The 24,885-nt window shown below is 37.2% G+C and overlaps 2 protein-coding genes across 2 annotated transcripts in view; both read left to right on the forward strand.

Annotated features, from left to right (window-relative positions):
• heatr1 (HEAT repeat containing 1) overlaps positions 1–17,280 on the forward strand; it is a 34,043-nt gene extending 16,763 nt beyond the window's left edge. The window contains exons 23-45 of the mRNA XM_081393583.1: positions 6–248; positions 915–1,046; positions 1,184–1,287; positions 1,371–1,520; positions 1,719–1,837; positions 2,084–2,205; positions 2,279–2,407; positions 4,354–4,584; positions 4,747–4,876; positions 5,708–5,877; positions 5,979–6,031; positions 6,135–6,258; positions 6,542–6,682; positions 6,844–7,145; positions 8,142–8,292; positions 8,404–8,562; positions 9,411–9,545; positions 9,638–9,742; positions 11,749–11,917; positions 12,020–12,210; positions 14,765–14,923; positions 15,493–15,601; positions 15,777–17,280. Coding sequence (XP_081249709.1) covers positions 6–248; positions 915–1,046; positions 1,184–1,287; positions 1,371–1,520; positions 1,719–1,837; positions 2,084–2,205; positions 2,279–2,407; positions 4,354–4,584; positions 4,747–4,876; positions 5,708–5,877; positions 5,979–6,031; positions 6,135–6,258; positions 6,542–6,682; positions 6,844–7,145; positions 8,142–8,292; positions 8,404–8,562; positions 9,411–9,545; positions 9,638–9,742; positions 11,749–11,917; positions 12,020–12,210; positions 14,765–14,923; positions 15,493–15,601; positions 15,777–15,865 — 3,417 coding nt within the window. The 3' untranslated portion in view covers positions 15,866–17,280. The remainder of the gene's footprint in view (positions 1–5; positions 249–914; positions 1,047–1,183; positions 1,288–1,370; positions 1,521–1,718; positions 1,838–2,083; positions 2,206–2,278; positions 2,408–4,353; positions 4,585–4,746; positions 4,877–5,707; positions 5,878–5,978; positions 6,032–6,134; positions 6,259–6,541; positions 6,683–6,843; positions 7,146–8,141; positions 8,293–8,403; positions 8,563–9,410; positions 9,546–9,637; positions 9,743–11,748; positions 11,918–12,019; positions 12,211–14,764; positions 14,924–15,492; positions 15,602–15,776) is intronic.
• A 519-nt stretch (positions 17,281–17,799) lies between these two features.
• On the forward strand, positions 17,800–24,174 carry arg1 (arginase 1; the record flags this gene model as incomplete). The annotated part of the gene is made up of 8 exons (XM_081391955.1): positions 17,800–17,904; positions 18,045–18,117; positions 20,190–20,364; positions 20,473–20,632; positions 22,519–22,613; positions 23,069–23,173; positions 23,280–23,416; positions 24,011–24,174. The coding sequence occupies 8 exons, from the start codon at positions 17,800–17,802 to the stop codon at positions 24,172–24,174; spliced, it is 1,014 nt and encodes a 337-aa protein (XP_081248081.1).
• Between the last annotated feature and the right edge of the window lie 711 nt (positions 24,175–24,885).

A 24,885-nucleotide genomic window follows, 5' to 3' on the forward strand; every position in this document is an offset into this window, starting at 1 on the left:
TCCAGGCTATTTTGTCCATTCTTCTGCCTGCTGTGGAGCGACTTCTTGAGCAGTGTGCTCCAGATTCATGCACCTTCCTGCCAGATGAGGCCCTCCTACTGAAGCTCCTGCTGTGCAAGTTCAATGAGACGTCTGCGCCTTTATTGGTCAAAGACCCTCGGTGCCTAGAAGTCTTCATTAGGGCACTGGGCACCTCAGCCAAACCATACCCTACTATGCCTAGTTTCCAGATTATTGCCCTCGAGCAGGTTGGTAGACGTTTAGAAAAAGTTTTTTTTGAGTGAACTAACCCTATAGGTATACAATAGAGTTATTTTTTAGAGTTCTATTTTGGGTCTCAGTTAAATTTTTGGATGGACACTTCTGCTTGGAGATGGTCCATTAAGACTCCTCATTTCACATAGATTGCTCATTTTTGGTTTGCTAATACATACTCCATCAATACTAAATGTCATCATTTAACATAGTTGTCATTATAATGTGAAGATAATACATGTATCATAAATACAATAAAAAAATGTTGTTGCACCAAATTGGACACAGATCATTCTCTATGCTTAGTTTTGTTTGTAAGTTAATGTCTTAAATCCGGTCTCTAGTTCATAAACGCCAGAGGAGAACTGGCCCCCGACTGAGCCTGGGTTCTCCCAAGGTTTTTTTTTCTCCATTAGGTCACCTGATGGAGTTTTTCGGTTCCTTGCCACTGTTGCCTTTGGCTTGCTCAGTTGGGGATACTTAATTTAATTAATCAATCAACAATACTATTGATGAGCATTACCAAACGTGGATGTTTTACACTAGAAATAAACACTGATGTACTATTTTATTTAATACTGTGAAGCTGCTTTGATACAATCTGTATTGTGAAAAGCGCTATATAAATAAAGTTGACTTGACTTGACTTATTTCCTCAGATCACCAAGCCATTCTTCACTGCTCTTGGAGATGAAAAGATTCAACAGAAAATTATTTCTGTTCTATTTGACTTGCTGGTGGGGAACAAAAACCCTGCCTGTGCCCAAACTATCAACAGCGTCTTTAAAACGGTATGGGAAATGTTAATGTTAATTTTCTTTTTTCCAAAAAATATTTTTAAATGATATCTAGAAAAATGTGTAATGTTTTTCACTTATTTGGGGCAATAATAAACCTGTTAAATGTTTTGCTGTGTCCCTGTTTCTAGATTGCTGTGGATGCTGAGCTAGTGGCCAATGAGCTTATGCCTGTAGATAAACAAAGAGTTACTGCTACAGTTCAGCAAACACGTAGGAGTAAAATGCAAATGAGGTGCATAGTTGTCCTTATGTAATAGACTCCAAACTCCAGTTCTGGAAAATTTTAAGATTTTAAATTGCAATTTTTCCCCCCAGAAAAAAAACACAAGACTCATCTGGGGGAGTGCCGGAGGAGGGTGTTGTCTCTTGGCCAAGGGTTACCCTGATTTTAGAGCTGCTGCAACACAAGAAGAAGCTGAAGAGAGCCCAGTATCTTGTGCCTGCTCTGTTTAATCTGCTCTCCAGGTGTGTTAAGACATCTACTGCCATGTTTTGGCATTAGACATTTACTTAAGTTTCCCATATCGTGCTCTTGAATTTGAAAATGCTCTGGTCCAGTCAAATCAAGATTAATAAATCAAATCTCACCAACCTTTCTAATTAAATATTCTCTGAAATATTCAACATAAAAGATTGTGAAAGCTCTTTCATTGTGTCCTACAGATGTCTTGAGCCTGCAGCAGTTGAACAGGAAAATATAGAGTACATAAAACAACTCATCCTCAGCTGCCTGCTGAATGTCTGTCAGAAACTATCTCCTGATGGAAGTTCTATCAGCAAAGGTACCAGACACCTGGCATAAAATGACTATAAAAACATTAGAATGGTTATGATGAGGTCAGATGTGTTTAGCCTTATCTGCATGGTGATATTTTACTTGAGGGCGTGAGATAATTTTGCTGACCTTGAGAAATAATTACCATTCAGGTTTTTGTCACTTTGCTGAGAATATAAGCACAAGCTTTCTCTAGTTTCTTTGGGTACCAAGTCAGGCAACTTCGGACATATTGTATTTTTTGTGTTTGTAGATGAGCTGGAGGAGGATAAATTTAACGTGGAGCTGGTAGTGCAGTGCGTCAGGATGTCGAACATGCCCCAAACTCACCATCATGCACTTCTTCTGCTCGGTGCTTTGGCGGGTATATTCCCTGTAAGTACAGTCATGAAACACTCACACGCATGCATTCAAATGCAGTGGTAACTGTCTTTCTCTCTGATTTCAGGAGAAGGTTCTTCACAACATCATGCCCATCTTCACGTTCATGGGTGCCAACATCATGCGACTAGATGATACTTACAGCTTCCAGGTCATCAACAAGACTGTTCAGGCAGTTATCCCTGCTCTTATAAAGGTTTGTTTAAACATCTGTTTGTTCTGTATAGTGTTTGATATATTCGAGGCATTTGAATGTCTGATTTGCATGAGAGTGTTAATGATTTGCACAAACCTCAAACCTTTTGAACTTCAGCATGTAACTGATTTTCAGGGATGTGTGATATGTATCATCTATGATCAGTGTTGGGGAAGTTACTTTTAAAAAGTAGTGTTTGCTCGTTACTCGTTACTTTTTAAAAAAGTAATCCGTTACTTTACTTAGTTACCCCCTTTGGAAAGTAACTTTTTACGTTACTCGTTACTTTTACGTTACTTTTATGTTGCTTGACTTTGGGCAGAACCCAATATCTGTAGACAATATCTGTATCCTAAATATGTAGACATAAAGTTATACTATGGAGTACATAACAGGTATTTCTTTTATGCTCCTTATTATGAAAAATAGTATAAATTTCAAAAGAAAAAAGTCCTTCTCATTGGCGCTGCTGTGTGCGGCAACTTCTCTGTTTTTATTCTCAGCCGGCTCTGCATCATGGGGTAGAGTGCGACACTCCGCGATGAGCAGAGCGCCCGCGCCGCTTCTCTCCGCTCCGCTCCCCCTATCCACCGAACTTTAAATTTTAGCAACAGCCAATAAAGCTTCCCTGCTCTCCAACACCGGTGCGAATCGCGTCTTGATAGCGTAGGATAGAAGACATAAGCTTAGTTTTCAGACATACGACTCACTCTATCAAGGGAGTAGGAGAAAAAAAAGAGATTTTGAGAGAAAAATATATATTTTGTTTAAAAGTACACATATTCAAGCTTTCTATATATTTCTCTGGTCTGTGAGACAAGTAGCTTATCTGAGTTTCGGTTCATTTACAGTATGGAGACGAGATTCAGTTCACGCGCAGGTCCATGACATGTCATGATTATTTTGCATGCTATATTTACTTATTGGTTGGTAAAACATTGATTCAAATTAAGATACAATTAATACAAAACGAAATTCACTTTAAAGAAATGCTTTCTACAAAAACAAACTTAATAAAGTGGTCAAAATCATGTCTGCCCACTCCATTTGTCTCCCGATATATTGCGCAAAATTATGATCTTACTCATGCTTTTCACTTTTCATATAATCAGCATAGATTAAATATTTTTTTTATTTAAACATAAATATGAAACTAAATAGTTTTCTTTAATTCAGACAATTGGTTGATAAAACATTGATTAAAATTAAGATACAATTAATACAAAACGAAATTCTCTTTAAAGAAATGCTTTCTACAAAAACAAACTTAATAAAGTCGTCAAAATCATGTCTGCCCACTCCATTTGTCTCCTTATATTGCGCAAAATTTTAATTTAATTTAATTTAAACATAAATATGAAACTAAATCGTTCTCTTCAGTTCTCTTCTCTCAAGCGCGCAGCTGAGGCAGTGTCACTGTCAAATATATCCATGGAAAAAGTAACGTTGCGCCGAATTGAAAAAGGAACTACGTTTTGTTACCAAATTTTTAGTAGTAGCGCGTTACACTACTTTTTACCCGAAAAAGTAGTTACGTTACTGTAACGCGTTACTTTGTAACGAGTTACACACAACACTGTCTATGATAATATCGTAATATAATATCGTAATTAGCAACTCACTTTGCAAAAAAAAAAAGAATCTACTTGATTCAAGATGTAGTGACAAAAAATATTCCTTTATAAGTTTTTGTATTTTATATTTATAACATGATATAGTTAAGCAGGAGGGCTGTTTTCCCTGAATATCAGCACAATTGCAAATGTGATTTTTTTTTTTTTTTATAGAACAGTTCGATAAACTAAGTTAATATTGTGAATTTTACACAGGGAAGGCCCACTCACGTTTTCTTCATACAGTGTGAAAGTCTAGTTTTTCCATTATTTACATGGAAAAAGTATAAACTGTTACAAATTGCATTACACTTGATTCTTGTTTCTCCACAGGCCCATGAGGGTGGAAGTGCCCAGTCTGAGGGGCATATGGAGACTGTGGTAACACACATCATGCATGTGTTTGTTGATGCCCTGCCTCATGTGCCCGAGCACAGACGTTTACCCATCCTCAGCCAGCTGCTGGGCAAGCTGAGCCCGTCTCGCTTCCTCTGGGTCCTGATGCTGCTCTTGTTTAAGCAGCATGTCACACAAACATCTGTCAGTGCAACTGGGGCTGAAAAGGTACAGAAAGTTTCGTGCATCTTTTTTAAATCTCCAATTGTATTGGTATTTTGGGGTTTTAGCCACTGAATAAGCAATTTATCTCCAAAAAATGCTTTGGTACACTGGAAACCCATTTTTTGTTAAGGGTTTGTAGATACAGTTGTGTGATGTGTTGTGCAGGAGTCTATGGTAGAGACAGATCAGGACTTCTGGATCTCGGTGTGCTGTGAGTTTGAGATAAAGGAGCAGCTGACCTCCCTCATCAGAATTCTGCAGTATCTCATGACTTTACCACAGGACAAAGAAGACGGTAAGAACTACCCACTTCAATGAAATGCCTCAAACTTTTTCTTCAGAAGAACACAGACATTTTTTTAGAAAAATAATCAATCTCTGTGAGTCCATATAATGTGAATATACTTTTTTTTTTATGTTGATGCATGAATAAAACTTTACTTTTGATAAGAAACAAAGTCTCAGCTTTCAAAGCTTTTACACCTGAATTGATCATGAACATCAGAAGGTATTTTAAAGAAACAGTACAACTTAGTGAAATGTATCATTTCTCAAGTAATTGCTCAATCAGCGTTTCAACCACAGAAAGATGTCAATATAACAGCTGTCATGTGTTACATAACATTACATTTACCTCAGGAAAGCCATTCAGTGCCCATAGCTCAACTTAGCCAACTAGAAAAAAATTCTAGAGAATATTTAGCTAAACATTTTTTATTATATTTTACCCTGACCTGTGATGTTTTATTGCATATTTGAATAAATCATAACAAATTGGTGTAGAAACTTTTTGTATCATATTAAAAACTGTGCTATTTAAATGTATTAACTCAGTTTTCATTTGTTTATTTATTATATTTATAAAAAAATTAATAGATATTGAATTGAATTATTTGATATCTTAGTAATGTACCAACTGACAGGGTTCTCTGTTTTTCCTTAAAAATGTACTGTAGCTGATATATATCTAAATGAAATTGAATCGAGATCGGAATCAAATCAAGAACTTATCAATAGCACTCTAATCAAATCTTGAAATCTGGGTCAATACCAAGCCCTAATTGTAATAATTAAACTAAAAAATAAAGGACCGAGAAGGAAATTGTTTGATATTTTCTCTGTGCAGCTCCAGAGAAAAATAGGACCCGTGGAAGAAGTGCGGCGAAGAAGGAAGAAACCATCTCTGATCTAATTTTCAATGTGGAAGCGCATAGTGGCAAAGACCTCCGCCATTTTAAATTCCTCTCTGTGTCGTTCATGGCTCAGCTACTTTCCTCTGAGAGATTCGTTGGGAAGGTAGGTTTAGAGCTGGAAGAAGTTGATTTAATGTTGATATTAAAATGCCCCCAGGAATTTTTCAATAAACATCCTAAATGTGTCATTTTTTTGACTGATAGATGGCTGACTGTGAGGACCTGACAGAAGGCACCTTACAGACTCTTCAGCACAAGTGAGTTGAAGCTTGGCTACAGTACTTGACTTGATGGTGATTATTTGTGGTGTTGTTTGTGGGGTGTAATAATGTCTGTGTTAACTCTGTGTTAACTTGTTAGTTTGCTGGAGGAGGTTCTGCGATACATCCATGCAGTTGCTCGATGTGTTGAGGATAACTCAGATAAACCCACAGCTAAGTTCTGGAGAGCTCTGCTCAGCAAGTCATATGACACCCTGGACAAGGTAGGAATCGCTGCATTGATACAAATATATTTGTATTAATTGACATTTTAACACAGTGTCTTAACAGTGCACAATCTGATCAAACAACAAGCATACAGTCAGTTTTCATACTGTGCACAATATACATACTATATACTGCAGAAATAGTATCATGATACTTTTCTATTCCGACTGAACCAGTCTTTTTTCTTGAACTGGCGACTTCATTGAACAGTTGTTTTTTGTGTACACTTTCATTTGTGCATGCATAAATATAAAACATGCTGTATTATGTAACTTTTAGGTTAATGCCCTGCTGCCCATGGATACCTTCATTATGGTAATGAGAGGACTGATGGGTAATCAGTTAGCATCGGTAAGAAGGAAGGCCATGGAGTTACTTAATAACAAACTACAACAGCGGACACATTGGCTGGAGGAACAGGTAAAATAAAAACTGTCATTGCGCAAACCAATTTTAATTAAGCATTTAGACTCTGGTGTAAATGTTGCATTTTATAACTTATAACCATAGACTGCCCATTCTACATTAATAAATGCTTTTTAATGTTAGCTCATCTCATAATCCTATAATATTTCTGACAGATTACTGTACTTCTGGAGCTCATTGGCAACCTCCTGAACACCGTAGGTCGGAGACACGGACAGGTCACAGCACAGGTTGAAGAAGAGTTGGCTATCAATCGACAGACGGCCCTTTACAGCCTTAAGCTTCTGTGCCGAAATTTTGGCACGGGCCACCAGGAGGCATTTATACCAGTGCTGAGCAAAGCGGTGGAGCTGGTTGCTAATAAAGACGAGGAGAAGAACGTAGTGGGAAGTGCTCTGCTGTGTGTGGCGGAAGTTACCAGCACACTGAAAGCCCACGCTATACCACAGTTACACAGGTACTGTTAATCCCATAGTATGGCCTTTGGTTTTTACGCGTACGTTAGCATATGCATACAGTGTATATGATGTAAATGTCGTCATCAGCATTAAGAATGCTCCAATCGATTGGCAGCAGATATGTATCAGCCGATTATTACATACTATGGCTCGATCTGTAGTCACAAATTTAGCTGTTTAGCTTATCTCTCAAACCAATCACAATTTGATGACGTAAAACCATAAAAAGTTGCCACCGACGCACATGTAAACGGTATACAGATGAGGCTTTTGTGCCACGTTCTGCTTTGTAACTGCGCAAAGCATTAGTAAACCATAGTAAATTTGCACAACTTTATTTAGAGCAGGTTGTCTCGATTCAAACAAGCCCACACACAACATAACATGATGTAGAAAATCTCAATGTCACGTGACATGACATGCTACTTGGCTAAAGCTATAGGACTTCCTGGAGTCGATCCCATCACAATCATTTTCCAACGTCATTTGAAAGTGCAACCAATAGAAATGTGATTTACCGTTTGGCAAAAGAGCGTACAGCTGAAACTGCGCTGGGAGATCTTATTGCATGTAATTTAAATATTTGTATGTTTTGTGGCGTTTACACATGCAAGTAGTTCTTATGTTCAGTAAAACACTCAAACACTTGTTTGGACAGAGTTTTGGACATTTAATAAAAAGGCTTCCATGGTTCCAAATGCCATAATTTTTTATTTCTTGTAGATAACACAAAATTTGGCAACAACAAACTGCTGAAAAAGTAGCGACAAACTCCCACACAGTCGAATGCTTGTGCGAAGGGGTTAAGAGATTCCCGCAACTCTAGTTTAAGGAGTTTAAAAATTGTTTGACTGTACGCATACACTAAGCGTTCGCGTCAACTGAAGTATGCTTTGGCCTTTAAATCACTAGGGGTGGGAATTGAGAATGATACTATTTTTAAAACTTACTGGAAGTGAATGATCTTCATGGCTTGTTTATTGTGTTGTATTTAGGCTGATGCCTGTAGTGCTAGATACTCTGAAGGAGAGGAAGGACCTGCTGAACAATGAAATCTACCTGCTGAGTGCCGTCACAGCTCTACAGCGCGTATCAGAGACGCTAACACACTTTCTCAGCCCCTACCTTCAGGACACAATCTCTCAGGTCAGTAGCAGGGTTACTTCAAGACAAATCTTAGAGTAGCATATGTGATCCGAATAAGTTTTATTTAGGCGGTTCTTATTTGAATCTTCACATTATTTCCTGGTGTTCTAGGTCACCCGCTTAACTCTGCTAGCTGAGCAACTGACATCTTGCCCTCAGCTGTCTGTACGTCTCGCCTCTCTCAGCTCCACTCTTGCCACAAAGGTGCCTCCCAGGGTCCTCATTCCCACAATCACGAAATGCTACTGCGACATGGTGGATGTTCATCAGGTAGGATTGGGTGTATTACTGAAATATCGAAGAGTTTGAAACATGCATGAATGAGAGAATAAAGCTTTTAAAAGATGTAAAAAATGTATTAAACTCAAAGCAGTATTCATTCACTGACTGACACACCCCCCGACGTGCACACGGAGAAAGCTGAATGTCACGCTTAAATGGTCAAATACACACGAAGTTGTCAAAATACCCGTCTTGATGTGTATTCATGTAAACGTAGTTGGTTAAGTGAACTTAAACAATTGTGAGAAAATATAATCCTATCATTATGTGCATTAAGTCTTAAGTGAAAGCAGCCTAACATTCTTGCTGCCGTCTGTCAATAATGTTAATCAAAAAAAAGAGAAAAACACACTGCTCTTAGCTGAATAACTTTAGTAGCTTTAATAAGGAATCAGTATGTTTAATTCATGTGAAGACTGTGCAGTGTCTTATTTTACATTTGATTATTCTGTTTCTGTAGTATTTTGTACCTGAATGATAAACCTACCTGGAAAAAAAAGTTCTTCTAAACTATTTTTCTTTCAAAAAATTATCTTTGTCCTATTGTTTGTAATTTGCTGCTTTGTTCTTATTTTAATAAAAAAAAATAAAAAAAAAAAACAGCTTTTAAAAAATTGTTTCTTTGGAAAGAAAAAATAAACAACTTTCTGCATTTTGCTTTTTTCTGTCATACGACTACTGCCATACATAATATGGTAATGTAATATCCTAATTATAAAAATGTTTCCATACAATTCTAAAAAATAACAAAATCGCAGAAATCTCAACAAACTGAAATCCTTATGTTATTACTAGTGTTTCATTCTCAGCTGATTCCCTTCTCTTACCTGTCGCAGAAACGTCTTGGTCCACTGATGACCATCCTGAAGGAACATATCACTCACATGGAGAAAGACCAACTCAACAACCACCAGTCAGAGCTCACTTCCTTTTTCCTGTCTGCTCTTGATTTCCGTGCCCAGCATTGCCAGGTACTGCATACCCTTGTTTCAATGTGTTTTTTTTTTTTTTTTTTTCAATAAGTGCACTTACTGATGATTACTAATATAACTTTATTTAATAGGGAGATCTAAAGAAGACTGGTGAAATTGAGGGCTATGTGATTGACTGTCTACTAGTGATGATTATGAAACTTTCAGAAGTCACTTTCAGACCTCTCTTCTTCAAGGTAAGCATCTACTGTTTAGTACGAAAAAAGACTTTCTCTAATAACTTAAGACCACTTCTTTTTATTTTTAATGCATAAATAATACCAGTTCTGGGCACTTTCAAAACACTGCTTCAAGAATCATTTTGGATTTGGAAACCCATTCAATGTCCTTAGCTTGTTAGTTAACTCAAGAGAGGAATATTTTGTTAAATATTTGCACTACGTTACATATTAATTATTTTTTTTAGAAACTTACTTGTATCATAATTACATCATTAAAAAGTTTATATAAAAAGTTAAATTTGGACTGTTAATTTTAACCTTTAATATTATAGTAATGTACCAACTGACAGTGTTCCCTGCATTGTTAACAGAATTAGTTGAGAGCTTGTTTTCCTTAACCTGAACATGAGGATTGGTTTGAGATAGGCTTGTCAAAATTACCAAGTCAGTACTGAAATGTTAAAAATGTGATGATACCAGCATTTCTGCAGTACAGGTAGTACCGGGTATATTCGGTAACTGCTTATAGGCGGCTGCTTTCAAACGCTCACACGTGTTTTTGAACACAATCATTGGTGTTTAAGTTTGTCCAACTTCTCTCAACACTGCTCATAACAAAGCCGTTTCTCATAAGAAGCACCTTTCTACAAACTCAAGGTCACTTTACAATAGTAAGTCCAATAAACATTACAGCAGACATAAAGACAGGCATAAATGTACACTGAGTGTAGAGAAATATAACAGAAACATAACATGCATAACACATTATATTATGAGAAACATAACATGAATCAGATCATGAGACTATGGATCATATTACCAGCAAAGTGTAAACTTGATGTAAATAAGAGATTCATTGTGCTGTGTAGACAGCTTTTTTCGGTTATAGCGGGAGTTTTCGCAGGAGTGTAGATCACAGTGAGCAGGCCTTAAGTGATTGACAGCTTCAGTGATTATAAAGGAAGCATTCTTTGCTCACTTTCTGTTTATAAACCATATACAATGTGAATAAAGCTTTGTTTTTCATGGTGCTCAGTACACTGCAAAGTTTCTTTACAACTGTATTTAAATGCATGATTGAATCAGAAACTGCAGTGATTGACAGTAATATACCCATAGCAACAGATGATATGTTATGTCAAAATTGATGTGCATGAAGTCTTTGATTGTAAATGTAACTAGTAGACCTGCCACTTGTTCTATGGAATGTGTCTCTTTGTCCTTCATTTTATTACACATTTTTCACTTGAAAATTTTATAAACAATGTTTACTTCTAAACATTTAAAGGCTAAATGCTTAGTTTAGTTTAGTTTCATTTAGAGTTTGACAAGGCAGGATATTGAAGGACAAAACCCTGAAATATGTGTGTGTATATATGTGTGTGTGTGTGTGTATATCTGTACTTAATACTGTACTTAATATACATAAATACACATTATGTAAACAAACTTTTGTTAAATGTGATTAATTGCGATTTAATCGTTTCAACAGCACTAGTTTAAATGTATTATTCATTTATAATTGTTATCATCATAAATAACAAACTTATTTAAATTAATTGTTTTATTTTCAAATAGGTAAAAAAAAAATGGTAAAATAGTTCCAACAAAATTGGTACCAAATGGTACAGAAAACTGTAAAATATTACTGGTGTTGGTGCCAACTACTGGAATTGTGGTACTGTAACAACACAAGTTTGAGGATTGGTTATAAATTGACTTACTGTTCTTGATAAACATCCAACTGAATCTATATTAAATCAAATCTAATCAAAATTGGAATTGAATCAAGAGCTTGTGAATCAGAATCATATAAATTAATGAAATCTGTGTCAATACCCAGCCTTTCATCCAAGTGGGCACGGTAGTAGCCAATAAATTGGACAATTCATCAGTCAAAAATAGATTCTTAGACACTTGTAGTAATTGTCAAAAGCTCAATATGTACTTTGTAAGTTACTTTCAAGAACATTCGAAGTGTAAATGCATGCTGATTAAATCTCCTTTTTACTTTTCTGCAGTTGTTTGACTGGTCAAAGATTGATGGCGCTTCTAAAGACCGGCTGTTGACGTTCTACAGACTGGCAGACCGTATCGCCGACAAACTCAAAGGACTGTTTGTGTTGTTTGCTGGGCAGCTGGTCAAACCCTTTTCTGATCTACTGCAGCAGCTCAACATTTCCCTCACAGGTAGTCTGAAATATGTTTGTATTAAGATACAAGTCATTTTCATTTACACATTTATTTTTAAGTTATGTAATTTGCTTTGACCTCCACCCCTTCTTTCCGTAGACAAAGCCTTCTTTGATTCAGATGATGACGATGATTCAGATGACGATGATTCAGATGATGATAATGTGACAAAGAGTAGCCAGCTGCTGCAGTTTGTGTTGGACTGCCTCCACAAGATCTGCCTCTATGACACTCAGCGCTTCCTCAGTAAGGAAAGGGCTGATGCTCTGCTGGCGCCCCTGGTGGATCAGGTCAGTGTAGCACATAAGTTGAGTGCATCAAGAACTACAATCTATTCCCCATTCCTGTTTTATTCCATTGCAATATGCTATGAAATAAACAAAGTTATTGGATAATCTGTTGGATTATCAATTTCATAATTGATTAAAAAACACATAATCATTTTAATTTATATGGACAGTGACTTAAATGCATTTCATCAATGATGGACCTGTTTTCAGCTTCTGAATTTAAATTCAATTTGATATTTCTCTGGCTTAAAGTAAAAAAAAAAAAAGACATCTAGATGGTAACTAGGGTTGGGTATTGGTTGGGTTTTATCCGATACCAGTACCTACTCTGTATTTTTCAAACGGCTCCGGTGCTTAAACGGTACTTAAGAAAACTAAACCGCACATACTTTATCAAAAAAAAAAAATACCTCTGTGTGTGTGTGTGTGTGTGTGTGTGTGTGTGTGTGTGTGTGTGTGTGTGTGTGTGTGTGTGTGTGTGTGTGTGTGTGTGTGATTTTCTGAACAAGATTTCTGATTAAATGAAAAATTGTGCCGTTTAAAAGGCTACTGATGTAGCCGAAAACACTTGAGTTAAGATCAAAATTTTGTCTTCTCATATTATGACTTTTACAAAACAGAGAAATATCTGACACTGAGCAGAAATATTTAACACACACAGTATAGCCTCATATAAATATACTTGATATTGATATACTTCATATGCAAGATTTGCAGTTGGCATTAAAATACTAGACTTACCCGAAGAGGAACACTGGCAGCTGAACTTGAACTTTAGTCAAGTGTGTCAGAGGTTTTGGGTTCTAATCCGCATTCGTAGTTTTTTTTTTATTATTATTATTTTTTTTAAACCGATTATGCTCATCAGTGGTTGTATATCAAGCAGGGACACTTTGTGTCCATTATATTTTGAGATTTCACCAGAACGAATAGATATGAGGCGCCATCTAGGGCTTAAATCAAACTTCATTCACGCACATATGAAACCCTTGCATACACATATACTAGGTAGTCACACATACATGTATACTGCTGAATGCTCAAACTAATGCATATGAAATGCACAATGCTCACGCACACACACGCAAACTCTACACACACGAGACGCGAGGAACTCTCCACGCACATACTCATCTGAGACGCGAGCACACACACACACACACACACACACACACACACACACACACAAACTCTCCGCGCACATACTCATCTGAGACGCGAGCACGCACACACAAACTTTCCGCGCACATAATCATATAGACGGCGCCTCATAAATAGATCGATCTCCGCAACGTATTGAAGCGCGCGTCCGAGCAGTGCGGTGTGCGCGAGCCAAGAGAAAACACTGTATCCGCGTCACTGATCGCAGCGGCAACGAGCACTTTGATCACTTGATTTAAAAAACACATTTCAGCGCTAGATCTCTTATTTAACAAACGAACTAAATGAATGCTCTGCTGGTTAACTGGAGATGTTTTATTATTGGATCATTCGTGCCGCGAGATGTTTTATAGGGGGCGGTAAAAAACGTCAGGCACCGAAATCAGGCACCGAAAGTTTCGTTCTTATTCGGTCTGGTTACTACCGTTTACGTCGGAACCGGTTCCCTATTGGAACCGGGTTTCGGTACCCAACCCTAATGGTAACTTTCCTGAGATCATCAAAAGGCTGAATTTCTTGCAAAGGTTAGGGAGACAACCAAAATGTGTATTGTTGGTGTGCCTCAAGGACCGGGGTTGTAAATGCTGGTGTAACCAACATGCAGGAACATGTGCCAGTGTTGGCTGTAGGTTGCCTACCCCTGCTTTATAGTAATAAAAATAATTTAGTTCAGTTAGAGAACAGACACTACTAATAAAAACTGAACACATCTGCTCAATTCAGCGTGAGCCACGGCACAGCTCAGCAGCAGGAGTCAGATTTCAGCTTACTTCGCCCATTTCGCCTCACTCTTGACTGACGGAAGATTGGTTTCAAAGCGAAATCTGAAACTGTTATTTAAGCGAGTTTGTCATTGTACTGTTTGTTGTTGTGTTTTTCATTAAGAATAATGAACCCACCATTCAAGCAATTTCTGCCCCTGAATTATTCGCTGTGCTAATTCGAAGTTAAATGCGCACTGCCGCACGGGCATTCATAACGGTGTGTGTCAACTGCCGCGGAGTAAGCGGAGCAGAGCGAGCATTTTCAGTTCATTCCTATAGAAGTTGAGCTTCCATAGAAATTAATTGAAACGCTTGCTGTGCTCTACGCCAGTGGACACGCACCGTAAGCGATTTTGGAAAAGGTGGAAAAAGAGGGAAAAACTCCCCAACGATGGTACCGGTATTACTGGTGTTGTCACACATGAGTTTGGACACCCCTTCTGAAGACCCTGATGACTGTCAAAGTTGATACAGCTCTAAAAATATTATTGGATAATTTGACTTTTGCAGATACATATAGATATTTGTTAAAATACTTTTTTTTTTTACTTGGATCAAAACTTAGTATTGTTATAAAGGTTTTTCCTGTCGTTGTGGTGTCTAATGAATTTGTTTTTATGTGTCTGAAGTTGGAGAACATGCTAGGAGGAGATGAGATCTACAAGACCCATATTACCAAACATTTGGTGCCTTGTATCGCCCAGTTTGCTGTCGCCATGGGAGACGACTCACAGTGGAAAGTTCTCAATTATCAGATTCTGCTTAAGATGCGTCACAGTTCACCCAAGGTATACAGATTCTTGAGTATGATCAATTTAAAAATACAAGTTATGTGCCAGTGTGTGTGGTACCAGTTTACAGGGCTCAAAAATCAATTATGAAAGTTGGTGTTGAAATTCATATTTGTGAATAAGAACAATACTGATACCTTCTTTCAAAATTGCAATGTAATTTGTAAGTTGCTTTAAAGAAATGTCTGCTAAATGAATACATGTAAACCAGTCCAGCGTCCAATGAATGCGCTCAGTCATGTACACCAGCTGTGTTTTAGATGGACCCTAATAATGCCTTTTGTAACTGGACTAGTTACACAGTCAAAATAAAGAAAAATCACATGTAAACACATCAAAAGTAATGAATTGGTTAAAAGAAAATTTTCATATGGATTGTAAGGGGTGGGTTAAACCCTTTCTAATCGTTCGATAGGACATGTTAACACTTGATCGGACTGAAAACCAAAACTGGAAAGTTCTGTGCAGTGACACAGAAATGGCGTAATAACGTATGATGCACGGAACGAGCTGTTGAATATAGTGTAGAAGTGAAAATAAATGTCCCTGTTGGCATTTCTTTTCAGGTGCGTTTCTCTGCACTTGTCATGTTGCTGGAGTTGGCAAGCAAGCTGAAGGAGAACTACATGGCTCTTCTGCCAGAGACCATCCCATTCCTGGCTGAGCTCATGGAGGGTAAGAACATTACATCAATATTTAATCAAATGAGCTCACTTGATTCTGTAACTTAGTGTTATCTATGTTACTGCTTTGAGTTGTGTTTTAAGAACACTTAAGTCTGTCATTTTCATAACGTTTCTTTAACAGGCAGGAATACTTCAGAATTGATTTATTCCTCCTTGTTTTACAGATGAATGTGAGGAAGTTGAGCACCAGGTGCAGAAGGTTATTCATGAAATGGAGTCTGTCCTCGGTGAATCACTGCAGAGCTACTTTTAGCGTCCCAAGACTTTCACACCATCACAGGCGCTTCTCACACCCTCTGAGTGTGCATTCATTATTCTTACATAATATTTACTGATGAACTGTTCTGCTAGAACATGGGTCAGTCTGCCCGCCGGTTCCAGAGCACACTTTGTCACCTCACTGGCGGTTTGACCTGTCCTACCTTTGACCTGTGCCCCTTTGAACTGTCCATGCAGAAGTCAACGTAAAATGTGTGGCTTTTTGTAAGCCACAAAATCACTGGATATCACATGCTTTTTCTACGGTTATATAAAAACGACACACATGATGTTAATATGTCTAATTTTTTTTTAGAAGAGTTTTATGGCATTGAATGACATTTTGTAATGCACACTGATATTCGTCTAAAATCTGAATATCATAAAAAGATGAGCCTGGGAAATGTGCATTTGTGTTTGAATAAAGTGAAAAAAAAAAACATGGGTTCAATGAAAGTTCAGGTTGAACAATATGCTCACATTAACAATACAGTTTTAATGGGTTACACATTTAGTATCTCTGCCATGCATGCCTATTCAGATCTAAGCTGCCTGTTCACTGTGGTTCTATCTTTCTGGAGCACCTGTAAATATAATGTGCCTCATATACCTACATACAATCACGATTCTGCATGTTATTGTAAAACAATGATGTGAAACTAAAAAGAAACCAATGCCTGGCCAATATGAACCAAATGCAACTAATGATATCAATGCCATAGCATCAGCCTTGACTTTTTAATTATATCAATCAGTTATATGCTTTGTCTATTATTTACTATGATGCAATCTTTAACTTTAGATGTGAAAGAGTTACGGTTACTTTTGATCCCTTGCTTTTTCATAGTTTGCTCAAAGGCAATGGACCACAGGCATAATAATATACCGTATATAACAACTGAATGGAACCTATATGCAATGGGGTCACTACAGTGTAGGCTACTTGCTAGTGTGTAATGTATTTTACAATGTCCTTGTTATAGATGTTACATGTACTTACCATAGTAAAAACAGTAAATTATGCATACTTGCATGCAACTAAACCTCAACCTAATCCTACCCTTGCCCTAGAGTAAGTACATGTTGTTAATTAATATTACTCCATACTTAAATATATAATTACACTGTAACAATGACACCTTAACATAAAGTGTAACCGTTATGACTAGGTACTAACCCTGAACCTATCCCTAAACCTATTTTATAATAATAATAATAATACCTTTTATTTATGGGTGCCTTTCAAGGCACTCAAGGACAAATATTACATAATAATAATACAAATATTTTATCTAATCACTCGCTACCCCAATACTTGGTTATATAAAGTGTTACCATTATAACCCAGTTATTGTTACATAGTATGTACAGGTGGAACAGGACCGTAAAATAAACTGTATTTTAACCATCTATGGCATGACTTTTTGTTTTTTGGGGAAAAAAATCTTTCACCCCATTTTTTTGGGAGCTTGGGGGTCCTTGATAACATATCCATCATAAAATGTGCTGAATTAAGGTTGATTGGGGCACTTTCAAGTCATCTCAATGGCAAAAAGTGTCCCAATCACTCTGAATTTAGTCAATTTGCCCCTATATATTTCATATAACTTCAAATGTCTTAATAAAATAATATCCCTTGAGAATAAGATAGAGAAGTAAATACAGTAAAATGTATTTTCTTGATCCTTAATAGAAAAGTTAATATTTTCACAATCGCTTCATTTGTTAATGAACCACTTTCTATGCAAATTAGGCGACAACTTTTCTTGCCCCCCCCCCCCCCCCCCCCAAAAAAAAAAAAAGGTGAAGAGATCAGCGCGAGAGGCCCAATGACTGCCAGCAGCCAGCGTGTCGTCACTCGTCCTGTAATCTGCTTTGATTTGAGCCGCTTTATTCCAGACTGCTGCTGGAGACATCACTGTAACAGCGATGAAGCGCTCCGGCGAATTAAGAGCCGCTTTTCACATATTCAGGAGAGACCTCCATCATCAGCACAGTGTGGGGATAATAGGTGCGCCTTTCTCTAAAGGACAGGTGAGATATAAAGGCCAAAAGGCCTTTTCTCGTTTAAAATAATGATATTCACGAATGAAAAATGATATGTTTGCATGTAAATGCACGCATGGTGCAGTATGGTGCCGGTCTAGTGCTTATGTTATTGCCTGTTACTGCAGCAGAGGGATGGTGTGCAGAGAGGAGCAGACCTCATTCGAGCTGCTGGATTGGTGCAGAAACTTAAAGGGCAAGGTGCCACCCACTACTACACCACTACACCTCCTGATATTTACACTACTTAGATAGCAGTCTTTCAGTACAATAAAATGCATCTAAAATATTTGAAGGAACCATTTTTTTCTTTCTTGTTTATTAAATATGCAATTTAATAACCTTATACATTCATATTAAATATGCTGAGTACCAATAAAGAGACTGCATGAAATGTTAGGTCAAATGTGATTAAAATTGATTTAAAAAATTCAATTGTGACCATCTATAGTATAAAAAAAAATTCTAGACTACTTATATGCATTCTTTTACACTTTTGATGTGAAAATTGATACATTTTATTTGTCAACTACACAGTACCTATACTAATGTGTATTTTTAAAATTTAGAACTGAGCGCAGTCAATATTCATCATTGCCATTTCTGTAAAAAGAGCTTTAAATGCTTTATTTCTTCTGAGCCTATACACTCTAAAAAACGCAGCATTTTTTTCACGAATTTATAGCTCTGTGATTGCACAAATGTTTTATAACTTTAAACAGATAGCTGAAGGGACTGATGCCATGAATAGGGATAGTAGATCAGTGCTTTCATGTGTTGTCTTTATTTATTATAAGATGCGATCTCATAGGAGCAGTAACACTGACATTGTTCCACTCCCCTTTCTCTGTGTATTCAATATTGAGGACTGGGTTACTAAATAAGAGTGAAGCATGTATTTGCACATCTTAACTCAAACAAACCTAGTAATGTTTAATGCTGTTGGTATGGTAGATGGTAGAACTGAAAACTCTACATTTTGGAAAAGTCAAATCAGTGACAGGCTGTATTAAATGAGTAATTTATTTAGATATTCATTTCAAGATTTTTGAATCATTCATTTAATATTTGAATAAGCACACTTTTGAAACACCATGAGTCAATGTTAAATCTTCAGCTTTCCTCGTGCAAATCTTAAATATGTTTTAGCCAAGTAAAATTTTAAAAAATTAAGCAATGAGAATGGATGTCAGGCCATCAATGCTGAAAACTTATCCCACATGAATAACACTTTCTATGCATTTTTCAAATACATTTTTATCTTTAAACTTTATGCAATTGTGATATAATTGTTTTCCTTCGAATATGTTAACAGTTTGTTCTTAACATTTATTGATTTGCAAGGAACAATAAAATCATTTGTATGGAAAAATCTGTTATTTATTTGGTTGAGTGTGCTATATTGCAAGTTGAGAAAATATGCTAAATTAAGTTCAATGAACATTACACTTTAGTACAGATAACTTGAAAATGTAAGTTATTGTATTTCAACTAATATTTAGAAGTCCAGGTAACATGAAAATGTAAGTTATCGTATTTCAACTAATCTTTACAAGTCCAGGTTACTTGAAATAAGTTGTTGGCTCAACTATTTTAAATATGTCAGCTAAACTTTTTAAGTTGAACATACTTAGTAGATTAAGTCAATAAAACTTAACTGAGTCAAAGCAAAAAGATAACTAAAAAATGTAAGTTGAGTGAACACATTTTTTTTGTTACAGTGTGTGTGTGTATGTGTGTATATATATATATATATATATATATATATATATATACTGTATACATATAGTACAACGGGCTAAAGGCACACCTTAAGAAAAAAATTGCTTACTCCCATTGTGTGTGATTGTATTGAACATTTATGGAGCAACAGATTTTGTGTGAAAATAAATCATAAAAGTCGTTTATTTTGTTTAGAGATCTTATAAATGAATGAGGTGGTGAGGTGGGCCTTTTACCCTTATGTACGTATGTAAATACGATTTATGTATTTCAATTGCAAACAAATTTTCCATCCATTGTCAGTCATGCATGAAATATAGAGATAAGATTTCAGTAGATTTTATTTATGTTTATTTTTTTGGGGAGCGCAAGTACCCTCCCTCATTCACTTTAATTATTTGGAAAAGAGTGCATCAGTACATTTTTCCTATAGTGTTCCATGGTAAAACTACAAAATCATACGGTTGTGTAAATGATGACAGCATTTTCATGTTGGGGAGACCTATTCCTTTTAAAAGCTACTTTGTTTGAAGCCCTCTGTCCCTCCCCAGGTTGTGTAGTGAAGGATTATGGGAATCTGACATTTGAAGAAGTTCCCAATGATGAGCCCATCGGCAGGCTGAAGTCTCCGAGAGCAGTCGGCCAAGCCAATGAGCTGCTCTCTGGAGCTGTGCAGAAGATCAAAAGCGATGGCAACACTTGTGTGATGCTGGGAGGAGATCACAGGTGATTGTGTGCTTTCGGTTCTGTTAAATATGACATTTGCAAGCACCAAATCAATATTGAACCTTTATGCATATTCATTCTCAACAATGTGTTTGCTGTTTCTTTCAGCTTGGCGATTGGTTCGATCGCCGGTCATGCCGCCTCAAGACATGAGTTGAGTGTTTTATGGGTGGACGCACATGCAGACATCAACACACCTTTGACCACGCCAACGGGAAACATTCACGGACAACCGATGTCTTACCTCATCCATGAACTGCATTCTAAGGTCTTTAATCATTTCAGCAACTTGTGTTAAAGTTTGTGTAATATGTTACACAGTCAACTCCAACAGAGATGTTCAACATCTTAATCTCCTGGCCATGGCTGGTGTCAGTATCTCTGCCTTTAGCACACTCATAACTAACTAATAAAGGCAAGGCAAGTTTATTTACAGTCTGCAGCACATTCCATACACAATGGTATTTTAAAATGCTTTACATAGAAGGAATAAAAATAAAAAGGTGATGGCTACAAAGAAATCTCTAACGTTAATTTTGGTCATGGCTAGTCTTAAAAAACAAAGACAATTTGATTTAGTTATTGCTTTTACATGACTACTGAAACTAAGGTCTGGCTCCAGAATCACACTGTACTAAGTCCACTGAAGGCAAGTTTGTAGAGAACCCAAGTGCAGTTTAATTACAAAAAAAACGATCAAACATAAAACAAAGGCATGGCATGAACTCGCTTACCACAGTCGTTACAGGGAAATAATACTTGACAGACACATGGGAAACATGAGGGCTTAAATACACAAGACTAAGACTAATGACTAGACAAGAGACACCTGTGAACATAATCAAGACAATGAACCAATGGAATGACACAATCACATGGGGAACACATGACTAACACAGGGAAACACATGACAAGACATGAAACATGAACCAAATCAAGACGTGACAAATACCCCCTTCTATGGGCGGCTCCTGATGCCCAACATAAAACCAAAACAAGACATCAAAAGTTCAGGAGAGTGGTGTAGCGGAGATGGTCTTGGGAGAGGAATGGAGGGCCAGGCTCATGGACATGGCTGGCCATGGGTGGGGCAGTAGTCCCCAATGGACGCTGGTCAGGGGCTGCAGACTCTGTTGTGGCTGCCATCTTGGCAGAGGGCTCTGGCGTGGTGGCGGCCATCTTGGCATAGGGATCTGGCGTCGTGACGGCCATCTTGGATGAGACTCTGGAACGGCAGCGGCCATCTTGGCCGAGGGCTCACAGGCTGGAGCCGATGTGTGTGCTGCCCACACGCACAAAATAGCCATGGCCACTATGATCAGTGCTGCATCTTCCAGAGCTAACTCAGTTGCGGTGGCCATCTTGTCCGGCCAGACATGGCGTGAACAGTCTCTTGCTTGGCAGGTATGCAGATCAGTATGTAGATTCCAGCATACACCAGTTCTTCCATTTTCTGAATCTTGGAGTAGTTCTAATCCGTCACAGTCTGTCTGTGGTGAGCTCTGTGGGCAGGGCTCAGCTGAGATTGTGTCCGTGAGCAGAGGTTGTTGTGGCTGCGTGGTGTTATCATTGTCCTTGTCAACCGCATGTCCATTCCGGTGCAAAAGTGAAGTCCTGTGGTCATTCATACTCTGTCCGGGTGTGTGTGTGTGTGTGCCATTCAGGTTGAGTGCATTGGCACACATTGCAGAAGGATTATGGAGGGAGAAGTAGATATTGTCCTTTAGCACCAAGTTTGTTTGGGTGGAGGCCATCCTGTTTAAACGGTTGTATCTGACTCCAGAAAAGATTTTGTCAACGAAGTTCACTCCTTTTATGTTGCAGGTTTTTTGCAGCCATGTATTAAGCCCAGTAACCGTGAGAACCTATTTGTTCCACTTGCTAGGCGAGGTCCACTAATGAACGGCTGAACTTTTAGTCTTCTAAGGGTTTCAAAAAGTTCATTGAAATCCCTCTTAGGAGTTCTGACTGCTCTTTGTGAATATCCTTCTTCCCCACGTGGATGATAAGACGTTTCTAACTTCTTAGAAAAAAAGATAAATGAATTGCATTATGCAATTTAAAAAAAAAAGTTCCAGTCTTTTAGCTTTACTTGAGATGGCTTTTTATGATTTGAAACATTGATAACATTTTGCTTTTTCTAATCTTTCTCAGATTCCCATAATTCCAAATTTCTCATGGTTAAAGCCTTGTGTAGCATCTAAGGACATTGTCTACATTGGACTCCGAGATGTGGACCCAGAAGAACAGTAAGTTTGTAGATTATAATGTTATAATGTTATAATTAAAAGTGCAAAATAATACATAATTTAATGTCTCCCTGTGGTGAAAATCAAGCTTTTAATGTTGTTTATGTCTCAAAAACGCGGATTGAAATCGCTGGTGTTTCTGATGTCAAACTACCTTGTAACCAATCACATACATGTGATCGTCAACTAGTGGTGTGAGTGAAGGCAGGGCTAATTTGCATATTCATTGAACCGCATATATTAAATGATGACAAGGGTGTAGAGTTACATTCAAGCTGGTTTAAGGCATGAAGAATATTTTTCAAGGAAAAAACGTTTAAAAATGTAATTTTGGTGATCAAAGATGAGTTTTAAGGGATACAGTTATTGACTACAGGGGGACTTTAAGTAAAACAGAGTGAATTATACCACTATTTCAGTGTTCAACTCAGTCCAACTCATACTTTACATAACAGTTACATCCTGAAGTACCTTGGAATCAAAACGTTCTCCATGACAGAAGTTGATCGACTTGGAATAGCAAAAGTTATGGAGCAGACATGTGATCACATGTTTTCAAAGTAAGTGTGTTACTTTGGGAATCTTTCCTCCTTTTTTTTTGTAATTATTCAAAATATCTTAAGAGTAAAATTTATTGTGGAAGTATTACTGCTCTTTCTGGATCAGGGTGAAAAAACCTATCCACCTGAGTTTTGACATTGATGCACTGGACCCATCAGTGTCCCCTGCAACAGGCACACCTGTAGCGGGAGGACTGACCTATAGAGAGGGGATTTACATCACTGAGCACATCTGTCAAACAGGTGAGAACACGAGGATATGTAGGTGGAGAATAAACCGTGTTGGGGAAAGTTACTTTTAAATGTAATGTGTTACAATATTGCATTGTATTATGTTTGCTTGATTTAAAAAAAAAAAAAAACTTTCTGGAGCTCCTCCGTGGGACTAGACCACCGGTGTGTGGCGCACAGGTGATGCTCATTAGCACTCGCACCACCAGCCTTGCTCCGTACCCGCGGCTCTCTGCCCCGCTTGCCACAAAGAGATTTATGTAACCTCCAGGCTGATAAACCGGCAGGCTTTTGGGCTTTCTGAGATTATTAACCAAAAACAAAGCCCACTTGGCTGATGTGTTAGCGCCACCTTGTTTCAGTTTCAAAACGTACCAAGAGTACAACAGTGAAAATAATAAGAGTGTATTTAATTTAATGAATTATAATCAATCTACATTATACCATATATTCTAGATATCAGCATCAGCTAATAAAAAGCCAAATGACCCACTAATTACAATGTTTGTGTTTGGCTTTTGCTTAGCAATTTCATTACCATAATCATTCTTGATACTTTTACATGGACTGTTTGGCCCGTTGACTTTCTTCTTGACTCTCCACCAGGACTTCTCTCTGCTGTAGACATCGTGGAAGTGAACCCAAAGCAGGGCAAAACAGAGGATGAAATCACATCGACAGTGAACACTGCTGTGGATCTGTTACTGGGCTGCTTCGGACGGGTCCGCGAGGGCTTTCATGAGCCAGATTACAAAATACCAAATCCATAAATCACAGGGTTTTTTTTTTTCAGGCTTCACTCTTGTTATTTTGGTTTCTTTTCTATGATATTTACTTACTGTCATCATTTAGACAATCATGTCGTTCTGAATTTAACTAAATTCTAATTTACATTTTTTTTTTCTTGTATAAAAAATGAATTCCAAAGATATATGCAAATTACACCACAGTATATTTCCATAGTGAATGCAGAAAGTAAAAAGCTGTATAAAAAGTATGTTTGTTATTTCCAAAAATCAAATCAAAAAGCCATTGTTGCCAGGAAGATTAACAATGTAAGAACTAAAACAAGTACAAATATATTTGTGATATTTAATATCATATTTGATTTGCAAATTTCTCTAAATTCTCTAAATTATCAACATGTTCAATACTTTGCTGAAAAAAATATGTGCACAATCTACTATATGCTTTCTTATGCAAGTAAAAGGCATTTTATCACCATTCTAAAAATGTTCCCTACCCCTCAAATATCAGCAACTGCAACAAACTGAAGATTTTTATTCTCACTACTTCAAACTATATGAGCCATAAAAGACTGATGTATCAAATGATACGAAAAAAAAAAAAAAAACCTTTAGATTTTCTTTAGTCTAAAGTTAATAAACTGATCCATTAAAAACAAATATATGTCAGGCTTTACAGGGTTAAAAAAAGAATCAAAATGTTAACTAAATCCACAAGGGGCAAATTATATTTTA

This window comes from Scardinius erythrophthalmus (genome assembly GCF_964197995.2).
Source record: "Scardinius erythrophthalmus genome assembly, chromosome: 18".
NCBI classification, from domain to species: domain Eukaryota; kingdom Metazoa; phylum Chordata; class Actinopteri; order Cypriniformes; family Leuciscidae; genus Scardinius; species Scardinius erythrophthalmus.